The 27,655-nt window shown below is 43.1% G+C and overlaps 1 protein-coding gene across 1 annotated transcript in view; it reads left to right on the top strand.

The window, feature by feature from the left end:
• prss23 (serine protease 23) overlaps positions 1–18,547 on the top strand; it is a 33,936-nt gene extending 15,389 nt beyond the window's left edge. Inside the window, exon 2 of the mRNA XM_067996670.1 lies at positions 15,904–18,547. Within this exon, the coding sequence (XP_067852771.1) occupies positions 15,920–17,035 (1,116 nt within the window). The 5' untranslated portion in view covers positions 15,904–15,919 and the 3' untranslated portion in view covers positions 17,036–18,547. The remainder of the gene's footprint in view (positions 1–15,903) is intronic.
• The last annotated feature ends 9,108 nt before the right edge of the window (positions 18,548–27,655 follow it).

The raw sequence follows: 27,655 nt of genomic DNA, 5'->3' as shown, positions 1-27,655 counted from the left end.
TGCATTTATATAGCACCTTTAACATAGTAAAATGTCCCAAGGCGCTTCATTGGAGGGATTTTCAAACAAAATTTGACATCGAACCCCAGAAGGAGACATTAAGAGGTAGGTTTTAGAGAGGAGGAGAGCCCGGTAGAAGACCGGAGTGGTTTAGCGAGGGAATTCCCAATTGTAAGGCAGCTGAAGGCATGGCTGCCAATGGTGGAGCGATTAAAATCGGGGATGTGCAAGAAGCAAGAATTGGAGGAGCGTAGAGATCTCGGAGGATTATAGGGCTGGAGGAGGTTACAGAGATAGGGAGGGGTGAGGCCACGGAGGGATTTGAAAACAAGGATGAGAATTGTAAAATTGAGGCATTCCCGGACCGGTAGCCAATGTAGGTCAGCGAGCACAAGGGTGATGGGTGAACGGGACTTAGTGCAAGTTAGGATATGGGCAGCAGAGATTTGGATGAACTCAAGTTTATGGAGAGTGGAAGATGGGAGGACGGCCAGGAGAGCATTGGATTAGTCCAGTCTGGAGGTAACAAAGGCATGGCTGAGGATTTCAGCAGCAGATGAGCTGAGGCAGGGGCGGAGACGGGAGGTTACAGAGGTGGAAGTAGGCAGTAAATTGTATTTGAGATTCAGGATTAGTGGGAAATACACAGCTGAGGGAGGTCACATTTTGGGGCATTGTTCACATTTTGCCACAGAAAGATCTTGTTATGATTTATATTGAAACATTACTTTGAAATTAAATTTGAGTTCACAAAGGTTTAAAAGCCACTTTGCAGCCAGAGCTACTGGGTGGGGGTGGGGAGATATGTTTTTCACCTAAGCCAGATAGACCGGTCTAAGGAATGTGGCCTGTCTTCTGGTGAAACAATGAAGGTTGTTAAATCTTTCTGCAGCAAATTGGTTGAACATCCCAAAATGTGAGAAGGAACAAGGCCTCACAGGACAAGGGAGGCACATTTTCAATTCTCACACACTTAAGAGAAACTGAAAGATACACATCAGGAACAAGAAACAAAGAATTTACATGTATATACTGCCTGTTTTGACCTCAGGACATCTTAAAGTGATTCACAGCCAATTAAATACTTTTGAAGTGTAGTCACTATTGTTATGTAGGAAAACACAGCAGCCAATTTGCACACAGCAAAGTCCTACAAACAGCAATGAGGATAAATGACCGGATAATCTGTTGTGGTGATGTTGGTTGAAGGATAAATAGTGGTCAAGACACTGGGAGAATTTCTCTGCCCTTCTTCGAATAGCATTATGGAATCTTTTTTGTTCGCTTGAGGTTGCAGGTGGGGCCTTGATTTAACATCTCATCTGAAAGACTGCACTTGACAGTGCAGCAATCCCTCAGTAACACTCTGAAATACCAGATCAAAGAACAGAAGAACAGGACCTGAATTTCCATTTGCCCAGCTGGCTATATTTTGATCATCAAACTATAATATTTCACCATCATTTATTTATGTAAAGGAGGAAAGAAAGTCTAGGGGGGACTTTTTGTTTAAAGTACTCCCCGTAACCTATTGCAAAAGAACAGAAAAAGGTATTAAAGAAATTCATTGACATTATTAAAAACATCAAATATCTTGTCTGAGCAGTGTCCTGTAATGCCAAGTCTTCTTGCCATACCATTGCTTTGGCTGTATCCTGGAGCAGCCCCTATTGATGGCAATAGGGGGGCCACAACTTCAGATCACTTCATCAGCTGATTCGGAATTGCTCAGCTCCAGAAAAAATATGATGTGGAGATGCCGGTGATGGACTGGGGTGGACAAATGTACGGAGTCGTACAACACCAGGTTATAGTCCAACAGCTTTATTTGAAATCACAAGCTTTCGGAGCTTTGCTCCTTCACTCACCTGACGAAGGAGCAAAGCTCCAAAAGCTTGTGATTTCAAATAAAGCTGTTGGACTATAACCTGGTGTTGTACGACTCCCCCAGAAAAATATGCGACTGGTTGGATATTCTGCATACTTGGGCATCAGGTGGCTTAAGTCAGCTTGTAGCCAATCTAAAATGATATAATTTTTATGGGCTGTCTTATTGTGGTGAGATCTCTCAGTTCTGGGGAATAGGAATATTTTAACCACCCAGTATTGACATTAAGCACTCCAAATCAAATACAGCATAAATTAGATGTATTATAACGCTTCTGTTACACTGCCTCATCAATTAACCCAGGTTGGGTATAGCATGAAATAGATGCGGAGTAAAGCTCCCTCAACACTGCCTCTAGTGATATATTGTAAACAATTTTACAACACCAAGTTATAGTCCAACAAATTTATTTTAAATTCCACAAGCTTTCGGAGGCTTCCTCCTTAGTCAGGTGAACGGTGTGGAAATGAGATTTTCGAATTGAGGTTGGCATTAGTTTGGCATTAGTTTAATTTGAGGTTGGCATTAGTTTAATGCCAACCTCAAAAGTGCACCTTGCTGAACCAGTATGATTTTTTCCATTTCCTGCACCAACCATCTTCTTGGTTTCTAATAGTGCAAACTAGTGTTGAATTCTGATCAGTTTTATTCTTCAAACCTGTGGACTAAGACTGACCAAACCCATTTCATTTAGGAGCATGAAAGAGCTGACCTTCTGCTCACCGGTTTGGGTTCGATTCAAACTCAAATCCTATGAGTGAGCACTATGGTACCTCTTGTACAATATTTTTCTAACTAAAATAATTTCAATCCAATAAATAAGACAGCAAAGTTTAAAACTAATTAACTTACAGATAAAACTAGATAACTTTGCCACAAAGTGCTATTCTGAGGGCAACTCTGCGATATTAGAACTGATCATGGAAAGAGTTAGCACATTCACATTCTGCTGCCCCATAAGACTGTAATTACACAATGAAAAGTTTAGGAGGAGTTTCTACCAAGACCTATCATTTCTTTTAAAGTATTTTTTGAGAACCATACAAGAATAAAATCAAATCAGCTCCATTTGATGAAATGAGATACAATTCAAGTTGTGTAATAATTTAACCATGGTTATTTCTGTCCCTTAGACAGTCACAAAGGCTAGGATTGCAATTAAGTCCTCTTTGTATGAATTTTTAACCCTTGTGCCTGATTGAAAGATATGTGGAAAAACGTGGAGGTCTAGTATTTTGGATTTTATTCCAGCTAATGAAAGTTCAAGATTGTAGATTAAAACTTCTTAAAATAAATCATGCTTCAACACAGGAGACAAGAAAATAACATTGGAATCAGTGAATCTCCCATTATCAGTGTATATGAATTATCTTGTAGGATTATCCTACAAGAGTTGCGGCTTCAGTGGAGTTGGCAGGACATATTGGCGAGGTTGAGTGATGAAGGCATCAGTGATTTGGATACCTATTCAAAGATTGAGGTGGGCAGAAGATACAAAACACAAGCAAAGGAAGTGATGGAAGATGGACAAAGGGCAGAGAGGGAAAATAAATATGGAACATTAGACAGCAAAGTTAGGGAGAAAAGAAAGATGGAGGAAAGGGAAAAGGAACAAAGAACCAGGAAGCAAAGGCAGATGAAGAAAAAGATGGAGGCGGGAAAAAATAAATTACATCCAAAGGTAATAACATGATAAGGAGAGAAGAATGTGAAGACAAGTGAAAATTGTATGGGGTGAAAACAATGGCCCTGATAATCTATAGTTAAAATGACCTGATACTCAAGGTTAAACCAATTCAGAAATGACATTTATCCTGTCCAATGTATATTAACAGAATATTACTCAGATGGAAGGCTTTCCACAAGTTAAAAAAAATAATGAATGCATAAAGCAGAGCAAATCTGGTTAATACCTTAATGCTGTCCTGTGGTGGTTTAATTTAAAAATATTTTACAGGAAATACTACTTGTATAAAATAAAAACTGTTTTGTTAAACTTAATAAGAAAGGGCTGTTAGTTTGGATAATAATCAAGTTACTTAGGGCAAAGAACCCACAGAGGGGTAATGTTGCAGGATTAGCTGTAAACAATTAGGATTTTGAAAATAGATATTATAGCAACTTAAAAAAAACTGAATACTCCACAAATTCTATGTTTCAGTTGATTCAATTTAATAATTAACTTTCAGGCCTTTGGCAAATCGATGATTAATTCCCAGCATGTTCATGCAGCACAGGAGTGTACAGCAAATGTGGAGTGGTGTCAGTACTCCCACAGAAAGATTCAGAGCTTGTTTATGAAGTTCAATACAGATATCTTGGCGTCACATGCCACAGGCATGGTGATATGTTGTCATTTCACTGACATCTTTTCTGTGTGTTTTCAGGCCCAGGCTCCACTGCTGTGTGAACTTGGGCCAGAAATACATTAAGACAATGTGGAGTTTTTTGACTGGGCTGGCACAGTGCATTAAAGGACTGAGATCTAGGCCAGGGCTCAAATCCAGCCCAGAGAGAGAGGATGTAAGTCTTTAATCTTTCTCAAATGGAGGAACTTGATGAAATAATGTTTGGAACGGTATAGTTTCATCTCTGGGACAGTGGTTTGATTTGTTCCTCCCCAACACCTTCAAAGATCCAACTATCACAATTTTAATTATCTATTCTCTTACAGCTTCTTGGGTTCATCTTGCCCACCCCTTTTAGGCTTCATCTCCTCCCTTATCTTCCAGAGTTCATCTCCTCCAGATTATTTCATTTTATATCTCTAACTCAGCTTTAAATGTTTACCTCTTCCACACTTTTCGTTCCCACCCTGGTTTCAAGGTGCACAGGAAAATAAATATCAGAATGAGAAAAGATCATCTTTTCCACACAGCTTGCTTCTACAGAAGACTACTCCTTAGACCAGTGCTTCAGAGATAATTTTATAATGTAGTAGTCAGTTACAAAAAAAAAACTCAAACAGGCTAATGAAATGTTAGCCTTTATAAGATGAGGGCTAGAATATAAAGAGGAGGAAGTTTTGCTACAGCTATACAAAACCCTGGTTAGACCACATCTGGAGTACTGTGTACAGTTCTGGGCACCGCACCTTAGAAAGGATATATTGGCCTTGGAAGGAGTGCAGCGCAGATTCACTAGAATGTTACCAGGGCTCCAAGGGTTAGATTATGGAAGAGAGATTATATCGCTTCTCGGCCTTTTGGCTAAGATCAAGATCAAGTGTGTTCCTATTCGGGCTTATTTGGATCTGAGCGGATTGGAACGCTGGCTGTGACCTTGTGCTCGCAAAGTGCGGACTTTGCTGCGATTGGTCGATTCGTCTGCTGGCTCCGCCCCTAAATTTGCATAGGGACGACATCAATACTGCAATGGCAGTGAAGGGCACCCGGGCACTTGGCCGTGGTGTGCCAAACACCGTCAGGGTGACGGTAAAGACAGTTGAAAGCGTGACGCCGATGGATCGTGCGTTTTCCGTGAGACGAGTTTTGGTCGAGTGCTGTGGATTCAAAGCAATGGACATCTTCTGCCTACAGGATTTCCCTCGAAGTGGATACTTTGATGTCACCTTTAAGACCATCGCTGGATGCCAGAAGCTTCTTCAGGTCTTCGAGGAGAAGGGGAGCGAAGGACCGCTGGCGATTCTCACTGCGGAGCCGCTCTTCACCCTCCCAACGCAGAGGAATCGGAAGCTGATTGTACACATGTACAACCCACACGTCCCGGTCGTCGATGTGCTGACGTTCCTCGCCAGATACGTCAATGGGGCGAAGAACAGCGTTGACGTCACCGACCAGTTGAGGATCTGGACCAGCAAGAGGGAGGTCACGGCAACGTTGAGAGTGGATGCCCACGGAAACATCCGACACCACCCCTCCAGCTTCGTCATCGGAGGAAGTCGAGGGTACATCATGTACATGGGGCAACCCAGAGTCTGTCGCACCTGCGGCAAATCTGGCCACATGGCGGCCTCCTGCACTGCAACCGTCTGCAAGAACTGCAAGCAGGAAGGGCACCAGACTAAGGACTGCAAGGAGAGCAAGCGCTGCAACCTGTGCGGGGAGGAAGGCCATCTCTACAGGGTCTGCCCCAAACGCAGCTTCAGCTACACCCAGGTGGCCAAGAGCAACACAGCGGAGGCGAAGGGGGCAACAAGCAAGGCTGCCCCAAAGAAGGCCAAGAACCCTCGCCCGGCCGCAACCCCCTCCAAGAAGTCCCTGACCCAAGAAGACAAGGAGCAAGGAAAAGGTCAAGCTGAAAAATGCCAGACCTCGACACCCAGCTCCGAGCCTCCCCACCAGACGACAGAGTCCATGGATGAGGAGGCAGCAGCGGAAGAATGGCAGCTGGTGAGCAAGAAGAACAGAAAGAGGAAGCCAGAGGAAAGGAAACGAGCTCCTGCCGACACTGCAACCGGGGTAAAAGAGCACTCGAGTCGCAGTCGGACTGCAGCGACTACCCCGTGTCTGACGAGGAGGGATGACAGGAGCGAAGCGGTCAGACGTCCCACCGAAAGCGGCAAAACGTCCAAGGTGACACCGACGCGATCAGCAGCCCCCATCGCCAGAACACTGGGAGCGACAATGCCTCAAGCACCCTCGAGCTCTGGGACGCCAGCAGCAGCGTAGTGCCCAGCGTACACCAGCTCCGGGACACTGGGAGCAGCACCGCAGAGAGCGAAGAACGGCTCCGGCAAACTGGGAGCAGCAACGAGGAGCCCCAACCGATCGAGGATCTCACGGACTCTTCACCTGACACCACGCCGCCAACGTCACCCCGGCGGAATGACGACTCCCTCTCTGAGGCAGAACAGGACTCGTACCTCAGCTCAGGGAGTGTGGAACACTTTGCACAGATCACCTGGATGCAGAGACACAGACAAGAACTGGAAACAGCAAACGGACTGTCGGGTGAGACTTTAAACTGTTGTTAAAATGGGTCTGAAAGTCGCATCCATTAACGTGCATAGCGTTAAATGCACAACGCGATGTGTGTCGACCTTGGACTCCTGGTCAAGGTCAAGAGTGACCTGCTGTTCTTGCAGGAGTGCGGCCTGCCGCACCTCAGCAATTACCGGCAACGGTCGCAGCGGTGGGCCCACGGGCCGTCGATCTGGTCGGGAGGCAACGATTGCCGTGCCTCTGGCCTGGGGATTCTGCTGCGGGGCGGCAACTTCACCATCACCGAAGTAAAGGAGGTGGTGGGGGGCCGTCTCCTCGTAGCAGACGTAATGTACAAAAACGCTGCGCTCCAGCTGATCAACATGTACGCCCTGGCTCTGAAGAACGAGCGGCTGGCCGTCTTCCAGCAGCTCCCACTGCTGCTGGCGATGTCCAGGCCGATCATTCTTGGCAGTGACTTCAACTGCATCATCGATGCAGCTGGATGATCCGGCAGAGCCGACAACAAACTGGACTCCACGTCCAAACTCCTGATGGAAGCGGTGAAAGACGTCAAGCTGTGCGACGTCTTCAGCAACCCCGCAGACAGAGCGGCGCGTCAACACACCTGGTCCAGACCAGACGGGTCCGTCCGTTCCAGGATAGACTTCCTGTTTGTGTCCCGGAAGCTCAAGGTCAGATCCACCAAGGTCACACCGGTGTTCTTCTCTGACCACTGCCTCCTCCTGGCCGACTGTCACCTACAGGACGATCAGAGAGTGGGCAGGGGGACATGGAAGCTGAACGTGAAACTGTTGACCCCTGGAAACATTGAGGAACTGACGAGGGATTACAAAGGTTGAAGAACCGTAAAGCCCCTCTTTGATTCCCCAGTGCACTGGTGGGAAGCCATCAAGGCGAACATCAAGAGGTTCTTCATCCTCAAAGGTGTTCAGAAGGCGAAAGAGAGAGGCAGAGGGAAACGTCCCAACTCCAGAAAAGCATGCAGAATCTTCTCCTGCTGCAGTCACTGGGGATCGATGTCAGGGAGGAACTCAGAAAGGTGAAGGACCAGCAAGCCTCGCTCTTTGCCTCCGAGGCCTCCAAGATCATCTTCCGGTCCAGAGTCCGCTCCGTGGAGCAGGACGAGACTTGCTCGCGCTTCTTCTTCCAAAAGGTGCACAGAGAGAGCTCTGTGATCAGCAGCCTGAAGGAAGAGGACGGCTCGGTCACGTCCTCGCAGCCCAACATACTGAGGATCTGCAAATCCTATTATGCTGGACAGCGCGGCCTCCCAGGCCTTCTTGTCGTCTATCACGGAGGCTCTAGATGACAGCAAGTGGGAGAGTCTGGATCACCCGCTAACTCTGGACGAACTGACAAAGGCCATCCGTTCCTTCGAGAAGAGTAAGACTCCCGGAAGTGACGGCTTACCGGTGGAGTTGTACTCAGCTCTGTGGGACTGGATAGGCCCAGACCTGCTGGAAGTATACGGGGGTATGCTCCTGGCAGGCAGCATGTCCGACTCCATGAGGAAAGGCCTCATCACCCTCATCTACAAGCAGAAGGGGGAGAGGGAAGAAATCAAAAATTGGCAACCCATCTCACTACTTAACGTGGACTACAAAATTCTGTCCAAGGTCATCGCCAATCGGGTCAAGTCAGCCCTGGAGGTGGTGATCCACCTCGATCAGACCTGCGCCGCACCCGGCAGGAAGATCTCAGATAGCCTGGCACTACTCAGGGATACGATTGCCTACGTACAGGACAGTGGGGTGAACACCTGCCTGATCAGCCTGGACCAGGAGAAGGCCTTTGACAGAATATCCCACACATACATGATGGACGTGCTTTCCAAAATGGGGTTTGGGGAGAGAATCCGCAATTAGATCAGTCACCCGAGCCATCTTCCACTTTGTCTGGAGATCAAAAATGGACCGTGTCTGCAGGGACACGATGTACAAATCTCCAGAGAAAGGGGGGAAGGGCGTGCCCAACATGGCCCTCATCCTGATGGCCACCTTTGTGTGCAGCTGCATCAAGCTGTGCATAGACCCTCGGTACGCAAACACAAAGTGTCACTACGTGCTGAGGTTCTACCTGTCCCCGGTGTTGAGAAGGATGGGCCTGGCCACGCTGCCACGGAACGCTCCATCCAGTTTGACCATTCCGCCCCACCTGTCCTTCGTGGAAAAGTTTGTGCAGAAAAACACCTTTGACCACAAGGCGATCAGCAAGTGGTCCGCACGTAACGTCCTCGAGACCCTGCGGGAAAAGGAGATGGTGGATCCTGTCGGTTGGTTCCCCGAGCAAACTGTCAACGTCATTTGGCAAAACGCCTCGTCACCAGAGCTTTCAAACAAGCACCAAGACCTAGCTTGGCTGGTGGTGAGAAGGGCCCTTCCAGTCAGATCCTTCATGCACTCCCGGACTCTCAGCGCCACCGCGTGCTGTCCCCGAGGAGGCTGCGGTGGAGACGAGACCGTCAGCCATCTTCTTCTGGAATGTGCCTTTGCAAAGAAGGTCTGGAGAGAGATGCAGTGGTATCTGTCCAGGTTCATCCCGAGCAGTTCCATAACACAGGATTCTGTGCTCTACGGGCTGTTCCCGGGGACGCACACTGAGACGGACATCAACTGCTGCTGGAAGACCATCAACTCAGTGAAAGACGCCCTTTGGTCTGCCCGAAACTTGCTGGTCTTCCAGTGCAAGGAGCTGTCCTCGACTGAGTGTTGCAGACTGGCACATTCCAAGGTCCAGGACTACGTGCTCAGGGACGCACCGAGGATGGGTGCGGCCGCCGCAAAGGCTCTGTGGGGAAAGGCAACTGTTTAGAGCCTTCCCGCCATTGTGTACCAAGGCTGCAATCAGGGAAACCCCCCCCCCCCCCCGGGCAGAATGTAAAATTCAATTTGATGTAATGCAACTGTAATGAATCTGTAATGCACCTGTAAAGAATCTGTAACGTACCTGTTATCAATAATCTGCATTGAGTGTAATGCAATGAGGCACCCTAGAGTGTCATGAACTGTAATTATGTCCAATGTGTTCATTGAACTGTACTTGATGTAACCTACAAATTGTATGATCTGTATTGTGTACGTTTGGAATGTGATATGACAACTGTATTGTATGTATTGCTGCAAATTTTATGAATAAAGTATATATATTTTTTAAAAGATTACATAAACTAGGCTTGTATTCCCTGAAATATAGAAGGTTAAAGGGTGATTTGATTGAGGTTTTAGGATTTTGAAAGGAATTGATAGGGTAGATAGAGAAACTTGTTCCGCTGGTGGGTGAGTCTAGGACAAGGGGATATAACCTTAAAATCAGAGCCAGGCCATTCAGGAGAGAAGTTAGGAAACACTTCTTCACGCAAATGGTGGTAGAAGTGTGGGACACTCTCCCACAAAAAGCAATAGATGCTAGCTCAATTAATAATTTTAAATCAGAGATCAATAGATTTTTGCTAGCCAAAGGTATTAAGGGATATGGAGCCAAGGTGGGTGGATCGAGTTAGGATACGGAGCAGCCATGATCTCATTTAACGGCAGAACAGGCTCAAGGGGCTAAACAGCCTACTCCTGCTCCTATGTCTGTCTTGCCTCCACACTAAGTCTCTATCTTTCCACTCCACCACTAATTAGGAACATTTCCTTTTCCTTTCATGTTTTGAATCCAGTTATTTCATTTATTTTTCAATTCTGAATAAAAAAAATTGAGCTTAGAGTCATATTTAGTTCATAGTTCCCTGAATTTTTAATCAAAGCGGTCAATTTTAGATTTTCTAGTAAATTTGACAACTGAAATGGCCATTATTTTATCCTGTAAATCTATTTTTGAACATCCATCTACTGATCTATTATATTAAAAATCTTACATTTGTGCAGCCTTCCTGTCTACTACTTGTCTCAATTTTCTGGTAAATTTTTCATTATAAATTCCTGTGTCCACATTTATAATGGAAACTGCCTATGCAAATTTGTAATGCTGCAATTACACCTTCGTGCCACCGTGACCTTGTATAACCTCAGTTTTGCATCTCCCAGCTCCTTAGCTTGTATTAGAGAAACTTTGGTTCACTTGGTTAGCGTATAAATCAAGTTACAAAACGCTTTAAAAAAAAATTCATCGACCATATTTTCTCCTCAGCCAGTTGATTAAGGGATCAAAATTAGGTTTGTATCATTATAAAAGTATTAAAATTACATATTTCACAACATGATAAAACTCAATCATAAAATTATCTTTTAGAATACCTTCATTAATGTGCTTACCTGAAGGAGTTAGCCTCTCTCAAAAGCTGGCCTTGGACTTTTCCCTAGAGCTGTGACTGACAGCTGAAAGCAAATCCCACAATGTGCCGTTTTCACAGTTTCCCAGCCTGCCGCGGTAGAATTTTGGGTGGGCAAATCTAGGGAAGAGCAGAACCTCCATCTGCTTACAATCAGTGCCTCTAACCTCTTGGGGTCAGGCTCCTTTGAATATTTTGAGCAAGCACCAGTGCCATTTCCGGAATATCTGGGGCACCTGCCTCATCCAAGGGAGAAATATTTCCCTGGCCAAAGCATCAGTGGTTCTGCAAGGTGAATAACCATATTAAAATCTGTGGCCATCCTCCTGCTGATTTAGGCATTGAAAGACCCTACTGCCAACCCTGATTAATCAGATATGGAACCTGGTACCTTATTGTTGGGTATAGCTCAGTTCCACACTATATTTTCATTAAATCATGAAAGCTCCCAGTATAGAATGCTAATGCTTTAATTAATATTAAAGCCTCATGTCAAAGGGAAAGCATTCCATAAATCCAATATTATTCTCTCAAATTGGAAGATTAAGTTCTAAGGTCTGGTCAAGAGTGTACCTCCACAAATGTACTTTTAATTCCAAACATTCCTTACTGGTCTACAGATGCAGTATAGAAGAAATAGATGTCTCTCTTACTGAAAGTACCATCCTTTAACCTTTCCTGGCTCATTGTTTTGCTTATTGGAATTGTTGGGCATCAACCCACTGTATAAATGAGAAACTAGAATTTGTTTTAATATAAAATTCTCCATGAGAGAGAGAATAATACACCCACAGCAACTTGTCCTCACACAGTGATCTACAAATATATTGTTGCACCCATGATTTGCCAGACAGAATTCCTCCTTTGGCCACAGCAAAGCCAGCCAGAGAGAAGAATAGATGAGTTACCCCTAGTCTACTCTTGCACACTCACAAGCTCAAAAGCAAGGAGTCTTACAACACCAGGTTATAGTCCAACAGTTTTATTTGAAATCACAAGCTTTCGGAGGCTTCCTCCTTCGTCAGGTCACCTGACGAAGGAGGAAGCCTCCGAAAGCTTGTGATTTCAAATAAAACTGTTGGACTATAACCTGGTGTTGTAAGACTCCTTACATTTGTCCACCCCAGTCCATCACCGGCATCTCCACATCAAAGCTCAAAAGCAGCATCCTTACTCCTCCACAAATGGCACATGATGTGGAGAGAGCAAGTACAGTGTGAAAATTAAAGAACGGAATTTAGGGAACTGGACGTCAGAATCGGTAAGACCAATGTTGTTTTATCTCTGGGACATGGGTCCAATTCCAGCTCAGACTGATGAGATGAAAGGTTTCACTGTATTTGCTTCTGATGACAGAGTCCTAAGTGAAATGAGTTTGAGTAATGTGAAACCAGTTCCCTGTGGGCAGAGACCACAGTAGAACACTGGCTATAATTTATCTGTTTCACTCCAAGAGGCTACAACGATGGCTTATGTGGGAAACAAAAATGTTATCCTAGTGAAGTGTGGGTAGCTCTTCTGAAGCCAGCATTAAAACACATTAATTTTCTGATCGGTTATGTGTGATTAATGAATGCAAGCATAAATAATTAGAAAAATGGAGGGTGATTCATTACACCAAATTTCCTTTCGTTTGGTGCCCAATCCAATTTTCTGATCAGGTTTTCTATTGCTACCAGAGCTCTCGCCAGCTTGCAGTTAATTATATTAAAATTATATCATACAGCTGTCCGTGCAATTCTCCTGGTGTTTTTGCTAATCTGGCACTCTCATCTGCCCAACTCTATTAAATGTGTATCCAGAGCTGCTAGGGTGTGCTGTTTCTAGAAGTGTTTTTAAACAGCCCTATAGTAAGATTGATAATAGCATCTTGAAGCCATCTCCAAACCTTTTTTCTTGTTTTTTTCCTGTTTCCATTTAATTGGTCAGGAGGCTTTGTGCCAAGTACTTTAGTGAAGCTTTTTTTCCCCCAATGTCGACAATAGTGGAGCAATGGAAATTTCTCTTTACTTGTGTCAGACTGCATCAGAGTCAGGCTGCCTCACCTACCAGCACCCTCCGACCCACATTTACAGGTAGAGAACCACCTGTTTGGAAATGATCATGTGGAACTGGCTACACAAGCTCTAGATCATCAAAGAGCCATATACAGTGTGCCATCTGCTGCAAGACATCAGCAACTAACACGCACCATAGGGTTGGTACTGCCAGTGACAGTAATACCCTTAATTCTTCTTCCACCTCCTTTTAGACAATGCAGTGCTCTGCTCTGCTATTTTGTTCTCAGAGGCATTTACCTTTAAGTGGTCGTATTCTTTTAGATTTATCCACTACCCCTTAAAAGGCTGCTTACACCCTCTTCCCAATCCAGGTTCAATACGAGTCAGGAGCTCACCCTATGCAGGGTCAGCACATGAATGGCCAGGCAAATATTAATAATGCAGCAATTGTCCAACATCAGATCAGAGGTCTAATTGGAAAATCAACCCTCAAGAGTAATGGCATGCTTAGGCCCAGGAGCAAAAGATTTGGCCAATTCTTCAAGTGGCTCATCAACTACCTTTTCCTCCTGCTGTGACAGGCCCAAGGCAAGTCTCCACCCCAAGTCTGGCGCAATTTCCCAAAGAGGTCAGTGATCCCACCTCCTAAATGCAGATAACTCAGAGGCCAGAAATTTGGTGAGGTTCGGGGACATCGCTGCGGTGAGCGCATTTCACCCCACTGGAGATGTCTCCCGATCAGAAAATCTGAGCCAACGTGTATGGCAGTGTTCACCTCATCAATGGCTTTTGGAGGATGAGATGAAATGATTAGATCATGCAGTTTAACAAACCATACTTTTAAACTGTAATAACTATGAGTCACACCAGCCCTAGCAAAATATTTGCACAGAAATGTGCAAAAGACATGGTTAAGCACTGCAAACATGACCGTTCTTGTTAGTATTTTAGGACATATGCTGTGTTACAGCAATCAATGACAATGTTGGCAAGGAACTCACTGCGGTTTCATAATTGGTTTTAAAATCTGTTAAGTAAAATCTTGTGCCCATTTAGGCCATGCATTTGCCATTATTTTGGTTGTGAGCATCCACTGAAAACATTGGAAGGTGATGGGCAAAATAAATTCCTGCACAGCCACCATAGGCTCCCTTATTTCACAATGGAGTATCCATTTGGGCTGCCTCTACAAAAAAATTGTTTAACTTGGCTCTTAAACTTTCACAGGCAGCAGCCAAGTGCCTACAAGCAAAAGAATTAGGCTGAGTGTCAGGAAAATGCCCCATTATTGCTTCAAGAGAAAGAGCTGCGTTTGCACCGTGTAGTATGAGGCTCTCTCCCAGAGCTCTACTCCCATCTTCAGGAAACTAAACACATTACAGCAAGAGGATATTAAGAAGAATGATTGAATCTCGGAACCCGGAACAAAGTCCAGATTGTAGGAATAGCATTAAAGGCTGACTGTATTCCTTTGTTCATTTTAGAACTTTTAGAATAAATGAGTTAACGCCACTAAATGGCGGACAAAAGAATTTTATATGAATGCGTTAAATGTTCATCCACTAATATCAGCAACAGTAATTTGTAACCTTGTATGGCAAATATTTGTTTTTTTTCTCTCGTTTCCCTGTAAATCATTTTACCTACATATCAATAATTTTGAACACAGTTTTTATTGCCAATTTCAAAACCCAGGTCTTTCAGTTTTCATTTTTAGCAAAAGAGAAAACAAACAACATAAAGAACATAAGAAACAGGAGCAGGAGTAGGCCATCCGGCCCCTTGAGCCTGCTCCGCCATTCAATAAGATCATGGCTGATCTACTTCAACTCCACTTTCCTGCCCTATCTCCATATCCCTTGATTCCCTTAGTGACCAGAAATCTATTGATCTCAGTCTTGAATATACACAACGACTGAGCATCCACAGCCCTCTGGGGTAGAGAATTCCAAAGAATCACAACTCAGTGAAGAAATTTTTCCTCATCTCAGCCCTAAATGATTGACCCTTTATCTTAAGACTATGACCCTAGTTCTAGATTCTCCAGCCAGGGGAAACAGCCTCTCAGCATCTACCCTGTCCACCTCTAAAGAATTTTATATGTGAGTGGAAACATTAGAGCCCAAAGAACAGGATAAACCCAGAGAAAATCAGTTTAAAAAAAACCACACGTTTTACTTTGAACCTCACCAAACCGGAAGAAAACCAGTAAAGCATAGTTGAGCTAAATGACATCAACAATTATTTACATAGTTCACACACATCGTTTGTATTGGTCTCAATGGCAGTTTGCAATGTAATACAAGTTTCAATGATCATAAAATACATTTATAGTATTGCTCAATAGAATGTTGAATGCTAAAATCAATGTTAAAAGAATCTTATCACGATCATAGTATTTGTGATGCATAAATATTTTTAAAGTATGACTGAAACATGAAATAGTTAATGCTAAAGTGTAATTTTGCAGTATGTGCTAAGAACTGTATGTTGTGATTATTGTATGCAGTGTATCCATTTTAATAACGTAACTATTATCAAAGCTCGCCAAACTGTGTCCAGATGTTTCAGCTGCAACACGTGTGCACTTCTGGATGCGATTTTTCGTATGAGGAAATCAGTTTTTCACGATCCAAAAAAAAATTCGAGAATTTGTCGGTGGAAATCGGTAAATAACTGATTTTAAAAAGGTTATTATTTATAATCCAGGTATTTTTTCCACTAAAATACAGGAATCCTACATTTTAAAGAGGCTCTTAAAGCCAAGGATATAAATTTTCATGTTAAATATTTGACAAGAACTGACCTAATATTTTTCTTATTTTGCTTGAGCAGGACCTCAGTCTTCACAATGAGACGGCTACAGATCCTAGCAATTATTCTGTATTTTGCCAACCAAGCCCTGTTGTCTGACACAGACCCCAATGCGACCAGGCACAGACACAAGATCCCTGTGTTCCTTCCCCAAGAAACACTGAAGTTGGCCAAACCCCGATTCTCTGCAAAAGCCAGGCTTGAGCTGACGACTCACTGTAATGCAGAGTGTCTGTGGAGAGAAGCTCACCCTACCTTGGAGGACTTGAAGGAAAATCTCTCTTACGAAACCGTTTACACAAACGGCACTCGAACCCTCACTGTGGTGGACATCCCTGACTTTGACCCCAGTGCCCTGGTCTCAAAACAGTACACCCCCCGACGGTCACGGCGCAAGCGGCAGATTTTCGGGGTGGACGGCAGATTTGATATTCGTGGAAAAAGATTCCTGCTCAAATTCCCCTTTTCTACAACGGTGAGAATCTCCACTGGATGCACTGGCGTCCTGGTGTCGGATCGACATGTGTTAACAGCAGCTCATTGCATCCATGATGGGAAAGATTACGTAAAGGGGGCAAAAAAGTTAAAGGTTGGGTTTTTAACAGAGAACCCCAAAATCCAGTTGGCAAAAAATTCAAAGTTTCCACCAAAATTATTGACGAGGTGGTCACGTGTCAAACGCACGCAGGTACCAAAGGGTTGGATCCGGTCTCAGAAAGACCTCAGTATGGATTATGACTATGCTCTGCTGGAACTGAAGAGGCCACATGACAGGTCGCACATGGAGATCACCGTCATGCCATCTACAGACCAAGTGGCTGGCAACAGAATCCATTTTTCGGGATTTGACAGCGACAGGCCAGGGCAGCTGGTGTATCGCTTTTGCCCAATAATCAATGAGACACCTCACCTCATCTACCAGCACTGTGATGCCCAGCCAGGCTCCAGTGGCTCCGGCGTGTATGCCAAATTGTGGGAGGCAGAGAAACATGACTGGGAAAGGAAGATTGTCGGAATATTTTCGGGGCACCAGTGGGTGGACCTCAACGGGGTGCAGCGAGATTACAACGTGGCGGTGCGCATCACACCACTGAAATACGCACAGATCTGTTACTGGATCAAAGGGACTTACAGCGACTGTCGTTCTGATTGAAACCCTCAGACAGCATCGCGAGGAAAACCCGAATGGACCTGTCCAATCTAAACATTCAATACCAAACGTTTCCATTCCCTGCACATTGGTTCGAAAAAAAAATTGAGCCCTGCACAAGTGCACAGGCCCTGCACAAGAGCCTTCCTAAAGGTGTAATTTTTCATTAAGATCAAGATTACACACAAGAAGTTGGGGAACTTTAATGCATCAAGACAGTACTTGGTCGGTCCAAAATAGGGTTGCCACCTTTTGCTAAGTTTAAAACCGAACAGGGTGCAAAATTGGGGCAGACGGGGGAAGGTGAGATCAGGGCTCTCATTCTCACACTTTTAGTTGATAATAATTCATTGAAAATTGATGTTAAAAGTAAATGTGAATTAAATAGAATTTCATTTTAAAAATCAGACATTTGTTGGTGTTCAATTTTTATTTATAAAAAGCTTCTGGAGACACCAATCAAAAATGATTGTCTGGGCCAAAAAAAATTTGGTGGCAACCCTATTCCAGGGAAACCTGCATCCTGAAGTTGCCATTTATACTCAGTAGTTCAGAAGCAGATGCAGTTTGGTCACAACAAACAGTGCATCCCCAAGATTGCACAGCGATTTTGTGAAGTGAATTTCAAAAAAGGAGGGGAAAGTGAAAATCTGTGAAAACAAATGTAGATAATTTTAAAACATCCAAATGCACGCAATTGATGGTGTGATAATGTCAGAGTCCTTTTCAAGACCATTTTCCAATCTTTCGTTATTAAGTTATGCTTTTTCTCCCTCGGCTTTGTTTGAAAGAAGCTTTCACCTTCTTGCTACTGTCCTGAAAAAGTAGCTAAAACCACCTTTGATGGAAAGTTCTTTTTACAGGTGGTTTCTGTTGTGATAGGCAGCAAACTCCCAATATGGACATTACCACCATGCAGCAAAAATGGAATCTTCACAATGGTTTAAAAGATGCTTTTCTTAACAGTATTTTTTTTTAAAAAGGCCCGTAAAATCCACAATTTTTTGTGGCAGCTGGGCTGCAGTATCAGGAGACAGGTAGAACTTGGAGTATGACCCTGTTATACCAGATCTCTGCCCTGTTAGAGGTGCTCTGGGATTCCCTGGGCACGAGGGATACCTACATCTACTCCTTTGAAACGGATGTCAAGGAAAGAGGCAGGAGTAACAGGGTAATTTCACACATTGGCATTTCCACCAGTCCAACTTGTTGACCCCAGCTTGCTGTACATCTGCAGGAAACAGGCATGCAGCACCACCCGCAAGATAGAAATTGAGCCCCACCAGATGCATTAGGCTGGTTTCCTTACAACAGCTTAGTGATTGCTGTGAGGAAAGCAGACAGCCTTATTGGAAAAGGGGCCATTTTTAATGCTATGTTGAATCTTTCGCCAGCACTGGTGCATAGTGACTGTCCATTGATGTTATTTGCCCTGCCTACTGGGCACTCGGCTGCACCTCTACTGGTGTAGATTCACAGCCATTTTATTAATTTGGCTGACTCTGGGGACCCAAAAGGTTGGAGTTTATGAAAGGCTAGAACCCAAAACTGGGTTCTAGCCTTTCATAAACTCCATTCTGACACTGCTCACTCGCAGGTTGTATGAGGGAGGGCCACATATCTCCCTCTGATTTTCCCCCTCCCAAGGCGGCCTCTGCTTGGCATCTCATTGGAGTAGCACTGCTTGAGATCTGCAACACATGGTAAATGGAACTTACTACCCATCAGTCTGTGCCATAGCATATTGGTGCTGCATTACAAATAATTGTTCATTTTGACCAGCCTCTCAAAATGGAAAAGAAAATGGGTGAAGGGTGGAAGAGAATATTCTTGGTCTTAGAAAAGAAAAACTAGAGTTAAAGGCAGAAAAGTACCATCCAATGCTTCATTTGGTTAGTCTTAATCCAGGACTCATTCATTCTTCTAATTCATTTCACATCACTGTGACAGGCCACCTTTGTTGATGCTAACTTGCTTTCAAAATGGGATTTGGGGGTAGGACTGAACCACAATGCTCATATGCAGCTTGTAGTGAGACCCAACACTGCCACAGGGTAAGCATACTAATTTATGCATTGGGGGTTGACAAGATAAGGAAGCTCTACTACTTCAGATGTAAAATTTCTCAATTATTTTGTTTTTGGTGCAATATCAACATTTTAGTCTGAAATTCTGTAGACAGGACAGCACCCGTTATAGTCTTGAAACTTAGGAGGCAATTTTATCCCACCTCACCTAGCAGGAATGGAGAGTTAAAATTGCCTCCAAAATCTTACTGGTCCAATACCTATTCAATCCCCACCTGCCACCACCTTATCTGGAATTTTTTTTTAAGGCACTTGCCTCAGTAATACATGCAAAGTGGGGTCCCATAATGTCATTAGGGCCCTGATTCCATTTTAACAGCCACCTGAGCAGGTCACCTGCCACAGCTACCCCACTCAACTCAGTGAAACCTGGTCTGCAGAAAGAGGTCCTGTAAGACAAGTGTTAAACCTTCCATTTGTGGTTCTCCGGGCCCAAGGAATATCTGGGCCGTCATTCTCCCCCGCAAGACCTTGCCAAATCACCCCTTCCCCCCCAGCCATGACTGACCCGAGTCCAGCGGGTGGCTTTCAGGTTGCCTGAGCTTTGCCTGCTAGTAGCTGGCCAGCAGCCTCTTTCCACCAGTTTCAGGCAGACAGCTGGTCAGCAGGAGGTAAATGAGGGCTCAGTCAAAATAGCCCAGGTCTGAAATTAAATAATATCTGGTGAGGGGGGGGGGGGGTGTTTGACATACACCCACCTGTTTGATGGGCACACTCCCAAAATCTGCTCCTAGTTAAAATCCTCCACTGGAGGGGGACCTAACTTTAGAGGGGGTTATGGTTTAAAATCACAGTTTCTTATAAAGTCTAGAAACTAAATTAGAAATGTTTCTAAAGAAGGATATTTTCTCAACATTGTGCCTGTCTGGTCTCTTGATTTGCCCCGAACGTCTTAAATGGTTATGTTTTTGAGAAGGAACAAAGCAACTTAGCAAAACATGAACTTCAGAAATTCAGTCAAGCAAAAGCTGCAGCATTATTAAAGAACCCAAAACTGTGCTCAAAGTATACTGTGGTACATAGTAATGCTCATTGATTGAACTATTGTTATTATTGTTTGTATGGCTTCAGTTTCCTTTTTGCAACTATGTCTCCTAGTTTGGTACTGCTGTCTAGAAACTAAAAAGACAAAGACAATAATGCCTCAAAGGTATTGCAAGGTTGCATGATAAAAATTCAGTTAAAAATCAGACTGGCTCAGATCCATAACTTGGCTTTCCTTTAACTTCTTACTTTAAAGGTTATTTTATTAGAATGTGAAAATATGTATTTTCTGGAGCTTACTTTGCAATCACTGCTACAGAGAAATGAAACATTGGAATGTAAATATAGTATTACAAGCCTTTGCAGCTTTCACTAAAGACCTGTATTTCTAAAAGATGGTAACTGAAAACAGCTTTAACCAAGAAAGAAAGCAGCTGATGAATATCCATTTTAGGCAGGTAGAAACACAAGAATGCGAGAAAAAGTGAAGAAATTCCATCGAAGCTTGTCCTCCAATATAAGTCACCCAGCCAAGCATCCTAATGTTCCCAATGTCTTTGAGACTTACTTTACTTGGCAGATTATTCCAAATGTTTATTGTCCTTTGAGTAAAGAAGCTCTTTCTAATATCCATTCTTAAATTTAAATGGGTGAAAAATAAATTATGTCCTCTTGTGTTCCTGCTTGACTTCCTTGAAGTATTAGCCCTTTTACTACTTAACTGTCTACACGAGAGCTTAAACTGGGCTAGTCGTTCCTCATAGTTCATTTTCCTTTACACTTGGGATCAATAACTGGAAAGGAACACTATAACAACCAAATATCACATCAGAACACATTAACTTCTACAAAACATTTATTCAACTATAGCTCTTTACATTTGTATCTGAATTTCTGCTTCTTTTCCTGATAGCAATTATAACAGGTTTGCCTTTATTAAAGTTTTGATTTGGAGAGCTTAGTTAAAAAGGCAAATTTGAATGTGATGACAGAATAATACATTTAGATATCACAGAATGCATATACCCCTATTTCTCATTTTCTAGTTTAAAAAAATTAAAACTGGAGTGTAGACATAAAAAGATATAAATACCACTCTGCCACAATCATAGTGCAGCATGATTTAAATTTTGCAACCAAACCCAATCTGAACTCCTCGCAAACAGGTCCCATTTCTGACCACCCCATCTTTGTGCAATGTGCCAGGCAGCTGCCAGTCAGCAATGAGAGGCAAAGGAAGTAATTTCAGACTGAAGGGCATTCACAAGTGTAACATCCAAAAAGCCATAAAACTGAAAAATTGAATGAGTAACCAAGTGGGATGGAAACTCTTGATTTGAACTTACACAAAAAGATCATTTGATCACTTTGATCTCAGAACTTAAAAGGCCATTTTCCACATTGGACCAAAGGAAGGTGGTGGTGGTGGGGAAAAGAGAAACAGTGATTTCAGGAATGAATGGTAATAGGAACCCAGGTCTACCTGAATTAATGACAACGATTTAGGAGTGTTTATACATGCATGATCTTCATTCAAAGGAAGGATGTCTATATGTTGCATTCCAAGAACAACTTCATTGCATCAAAAAATAAATTTTAAAATGAGCCATGGTGTAACTTTGGCAGCTTATGTTACATTGATGTATGGTGCCAGAGAACTGTAAGGAGACATCTTGCTCCCCAGTGAGTTATGGATCTCAGGATGGCACTAAGCAGATGGGCCAAACACCTCCCCCACCAGGAGAGGTGGAAAAATCAGTGGGTGCATCACCCCTAGAGACAAAGCTCTTGCCTGCCTCCTAGTGGCCACTCACACCAGCCCAGTGCAGTGCAAAATAATGCCCATTTGGCAGGCAAGCATTGCATGGTACAAGGAGATCAAGCTGGGAAAAAGACAAAAATATTTTTAAAGAGATGAGTTCTCGCAAAAAAAAAAACTCGTAACACACTTGGAGGGTGACATTCAACTGGAGAAAGAGCTAAACGGGCAGTAGAATAGCGTCCGCCTATTATACACCCCACCGATTGATGGAAAGGAAAATGGAAGGGATGTATAATTTTGGGGGGGGGGGGGGGGGCAATCCACTGCCACCTGTTTTGCATCCCCGAAGTTGATTTCAGGGGGGTGACACTTTTATATTGTTGGTGGTGAGGAAGTCATTTTGTTTTCCAGTAGGAATTTTGATTTTTATTAATAAAATTCCTGATGACTTAGTTTCTCCAGTTGTAGCTTTGCTGCAGAATACAGTTCAGAACAGAAAATTGTTTGAATCATTCTTGGATAATTCTGGAGCATCTTTGAATGCTGGATTCAATCGTCATCTGGGGAATCTGCAATCCTATATGATACGGAAACTCCCCAGTCAATTAGGAAGCAGAGGCGAAGGAGGAGAGAGTAACCAAGGTTCAGATGCAGTTTTAAACCTGTATAAAGATGGGTGAGGAAGGAGGAAGAGCCATGAAGCTTATTGAATCAGAACATGAGAACTTTTAGGACTAGGAAAAGGTCATTAGACTGAAGTGCCTTTGTTTTTGATTGATCTTATCCCTACACGTGCAACTTTTCCCTTCTGTCTCCAGAAATGTATATAATTGTCTCCTGAACTTATTCCACAACTCCAATGCCCTTTGGGTGAAAACAATCCACGATTTTCATATCTACTACAACCTTCCAAATTTTTTAACTTGATGACTTTAGCGCTAAATTCATCAAGAAAAATTCTGAAGAGCAAATGAGATGTACCATCTAGTTGAATTTCTTGAATAAAACAGCTCACACACACACACACTAAATGAACTAACATTTCTTGCATCACAACAGCCTCTGAAGAGCTGTGGTGTGGTTATAACTTTTAAATACTAGGATATAAAAATGGTACCATGGTTTGATTTTGACTGGTAAGATAATGTCACTTGTAAGAGAAAGTGTATTGAAAAAGCCCAAAACCGTAACAGTGACTTGAGGGAGAGAAGCAACTATGTAACTGAACAGTTTGAGAACTAGATTAACAATTGATTTAATGGACCAGATTTTCCACAATAGCAGTGGACCTTTGGGGGCAAGATTTCCACTGATCCCATCTCTGCATCCCCAACCAAGCCTATTTCCTGGTCCCACGATCATTTGTATAAATTGGCTGGGATCCAGTGACATTTCTGCCACAGCATAGAATGGTGGCTGGCATCAGTAGAAGGAATAAAAATTCTAAAAATATTTTTCCCCAAAATTTCTTGTAATTGTTCACAAGAAAGCAATTCTTTAACTTAAATCCTCTTCTCCCTTCCTCCCCAATTGCAGCATACAGGGCACTAGCCTGAAGGAGTTACTGAACCTGACCATCAAGGAAAGTTGATCAGTAGAGGCAATACTTTGCCAAGATTTTGTAATTATAAACTGTGCGTGCTATATAAACAGCTGCTACAAACGGACAAGCAACTATTTGGTAGTTAGTCACCAATTCCTAAGCCACCATAATGTTGCATGAAAGGGTAATGATGGCAAGGCTCCCTCTTTAAATCTAATTCGATTATTTTTGAATTTTGCAAAACCTTTAGTCTAAGTTAGGCTGAAGAAACAGATTTGTCTGCAGGATTGAGAAAGGACTTTATTGGCACTTGCCAAAGAATTAGATTTTTCTTTTTAGGCTTCTTGTGAACAGATTGCCTGAATGACTAATAGTTGAAAGTCTTCATGACTTTTTAAAACCAACCAGCTAGGACTAGGGCCTAAATGGATTGTTTCATCAACTGCAACTCCCTAATAGATAAGAAATGAAGTCTGGGTTCAAATGTGAGGTCCAAGGATTGGAACAGTGTAGTTGGCTAGAACACCTTCACGACCTGGGTTTCAATCTAGCCAAGAATGAGTTAAAGGGGTCTCCTGTGTCAGGAGACTGGCTGGCACGATGCAGTTGAACACCGTACTTTCCACTCAAACTGATCTTGAACCCAACCTAGACAGGCAATGATCTTGGGGGTCCCAATGGAATTATAGCAGATGTCCAGCAGAACCCACTGGAAAATGGCAAGGACTTGGTTGTGTTAAGCCCATTGTTAACCAGGATTTTTAATGTCAGTTTTGTAATGAGCAGACACTGTCCATGCCTTGCAAGGCCAATGATGTCAGGGGTGTGGCCTGAAGAGTGGAGCCAGGCCAATGAAAATCCTGAAGACGGGCACTTTTTAAAAAATTCCCAAAGCACTCCATGGGTCCTGGAAATAAGGAGGTGGGGCATCAAAGAATCTGATGGATAGTTGGATGGCCCTGATGACGTAGGCAACATTGAGACTCACTGTGCAAGGAACCACAGGTGCTAGTGATGGGACATCAGTTGTTATTACATAGTGGAATACCACTCTGCTACACTAAAAGTAGATTGAGTTTAAGTATTTTCCAGGGGTGTCAACAGATTAAACACTGGAGCAAGAATCTGCCACACTAAAGATATTTGCTAACACTCACCATGAGTCCTAAACTCTACTTCAGACCATCAATGTTAATATTGAAACTATAAACTCTGGATCAACCCCACAAACCATAATATTGGCAGAAATTCCTGTTCCATCTTTATCAAGGCAGCTCAGTTTTTACCTTTGGTTACTATCATTCTGGTACTGTGTCTGTTTATTTTGGGAGGGGGTGGGGTGCTATCTTTCCAACTGATTTCATGTACAGCTGCATAACTATCTATCTTCACTGTGAAGCATGCTTTGGAACACAGCTCCAATCCTTGATGTGCTCTACACTGATCTGCAGGTATTAAACAATTTGGAAGCCTGTTGCCTAAAATATCTTGTCTGTACATTTTTAAAAAAATGTCACAATGTTTAAAACTCTTGCAACTTGATGTCCACACCTTTACCAGACCCTACTTTTTTAAAAAATGTAGTGGCCTGCAGTGGTGCCTGGTTAGGCTGCTCAATGCCTGCTTCCAATGCAGTACATGCTCTATTCATTAGTACCTAAAATTGCTTCAAGGTTCAATGTATGTCATAGGACCCCAATTAGCATGACAGAATGAGACTCCATCCAGAAACAGATGGGCTGCCTATGCAGAGGCTCACAGGAAAATGATGGTAGGTGGTGAGTACAGCATGATTGGGGGTAGCAATCAGATAGAGGAGAAAGTTAAAAATCAGCCTTTAAGGTTTCCCCCCCCCCCTTTCAAATCAGCTGTCTAAAGATTTCATGTGATAATACATCTTAAGTACAAGAATGGTTGTGATTTTCCACTACCAGACTGGAATATGAAGTACTTTATTCAAATAATAAAGCACTAGATACTGTTTAAGGCAGTCATGCACCATAAAAAAGGTATTCACACCACTAGAACAGCTGGGTCTGTAATGAGGGCTAATTACTATAGCAAAACTCTAAAGTGACCATGTTGGTCTTTGTTAATCTGTGACCAACTTTAAAGTACTGCACAAGAATAACACTTAATTCAGCCCCAATAACCACTGACATTTAACCTGCACAAAAGGAACAATCAGTAAGTGCTTGCAGGGCTAGAGATAGACCCCATTACCTGCATCAAGTATGGCACAGCACACTTCATACAAATAGGTTGTTTTTGAAAAACTTGTGCTGTCCTTACACTGGCACCTCTTGAGGCACACATCCTTCCCCCATTCGCCTTGGCTTCCACCAGGTCCCACCCATCAAGGCAATGTGATGCAGGAATATATTTCCCAAAGTTATCTTATCTGCAGAGCATACAAAGACTCCAACATATGAAGGAAATGAGTAACTTGTGTGCAAGTGAAGGGATGGAGCTAGAGCCAGGTGGCAAAGATTATATATAAAATCTTAATGCCAAACCAATCCTATTCATACACAGGACAGGCAGAACTGGATCAGTTAGATCATTTCTTCCTGGCCCAAGAGCACTTAAGCCAACTGGTGTCCAAATGTCCCCTAATAATCACCAGGCCAGGAATGGCACCAGTTTATCCAATGAACCCTCTGCAGAGGAAAGACTGAAATTTTACTATCAAAATCCAAGGTCAAATTTGATGAGAATCTGCCAGCAAGATGGAACATTTTAAGCATTGAGTAGTGCAAGAATTAAAAGAATGAATAATTCTAACTTTGGATTTTGCACTGGACAGATTACTTTTATTATGTTTATACACTTACATCCTGAGCCATAATCAATTAGCAATAGCTAACAGAAGGGCTCAGTGGTACTACATAGAAATCAGCTGGGATTTAAACCAGACAGGTGCCTTGATAGGCCCATTGGAGAATGCAGATAGAAAGGCCCAGAGGGTAGTGTGGGCTTATCCCAGCAGGATTCAAGTCTGTGTTGTGGCAGGAAAGCAGAAGAGTAGTGATGGATTGGAGTAGGGGGACAAAGTACCAGAGAGGGGAGCAAAGATGGCATAACCAAGTGACAGGGAGGGGAGGTGATAGGAGTGAAGAGCCAAGGGTCATGAGAAGAGAAAGACAAGAGTAATGGTCTCAGTGACAAATTCAACCAGCTAAAAGAAAAAGCAATTGGGAATTTTCATTTAGGCTAAGTTTATTAATAAATAAATAGCAATAATACAAAGTCAGCTTCCTGGAGTACCGTCACAGGAGAGTCTCAGGTAAATTTCAAAATCCTCACTACTGAAAAAAAAATTCCAGGGGCAAATTTCTCCAAAGGCAGTCCTGAATAGTCTAACACTAAGACAGGCCACACCACCTAAAGGGTAGACTGAAGCAACAAAAGCAGGTTACCTATCTGCCCTTAGCCACAATATATGGTGGAGGAGGGAGAAAGGCCAAGACCACTCAAGATGTGCACTGTTAGCTGATTGCACCCCATCTTCAAATATTGGGTTGCCAAGTGATGACAAAAAAATTGAGGCAGAAGGCACACTCTCTTCTGTTTAGTCACTGAGATTAAATCCATGGAAAGAGCCACTATATTTAATGTATCTTTAATATAGAAAAGGGGTGGGGAACGAAGGGGGAGGGGAAGAAGGGTACATTTTCCCTCAAACCATAACAGATTTAAATTCAACAAATCTGGTATAGAGGTCCACAAAAAAAAGGGAGTGTGGGAGTTATTGGGACATGAAAAGATTAGCAGGGTGTGAATTTGGATCTCTGGATGGATTTACAACCTCACTATTTGCATCTTCCCCCTCCACTCCCCATTTTATGTTGGTATCTTTAGCATTTCATTATGAATGAATGTGCAAAAAAACTACAAATCTCAGGCACAAATTTCCATTGGGATTGCTTTACTGCTCACTCCTCCCCAAATCAGTACAAACATTGACAAGAATATCCACATGGCAAGGCTGTAAGAAACAGGAAGTGGTGCAGATAGACATATGGATACTAGATCAGGATCCACCCAATTGATCACAGGCTATCAAAAATAGAAAAGTAAAAAAATACAGCAAGTTTAGCTACAGCACAAAAACTGATGTGAAGTTGGGCTTGAATAGCAGCACAGGCTCATTTCTCCACTTTACCTAAATCAATCAGACTGCCTACTTTCCAAGAGGAATTTCTTATTTCCAGTGACTGAATACTTAAGTTATAATTTAAGTCAGC

Source organism: Heptranchias perlo, chromosome 15 (assembly GCF_035084215.1).
Source record: "Heptranchias perlo isolate sHepPer1 chromosome 15, sHepPer1.hap1, whole genome shotgun sequence".
In the NCBI taxonomy this organism is placed as follows: domain Eukaryota; kingdom Metazoa; phylum Chordata; class Chondrichthyes; order Hexanchiformes; family Hexanchidae; genus Heptranchias; species Heptranchias perlo.
The sequence above is the reverse complement of the archived record's forward strand: the minus strand, read 5'-3'. Positions and strand labels throughout refer to the sequence as shown.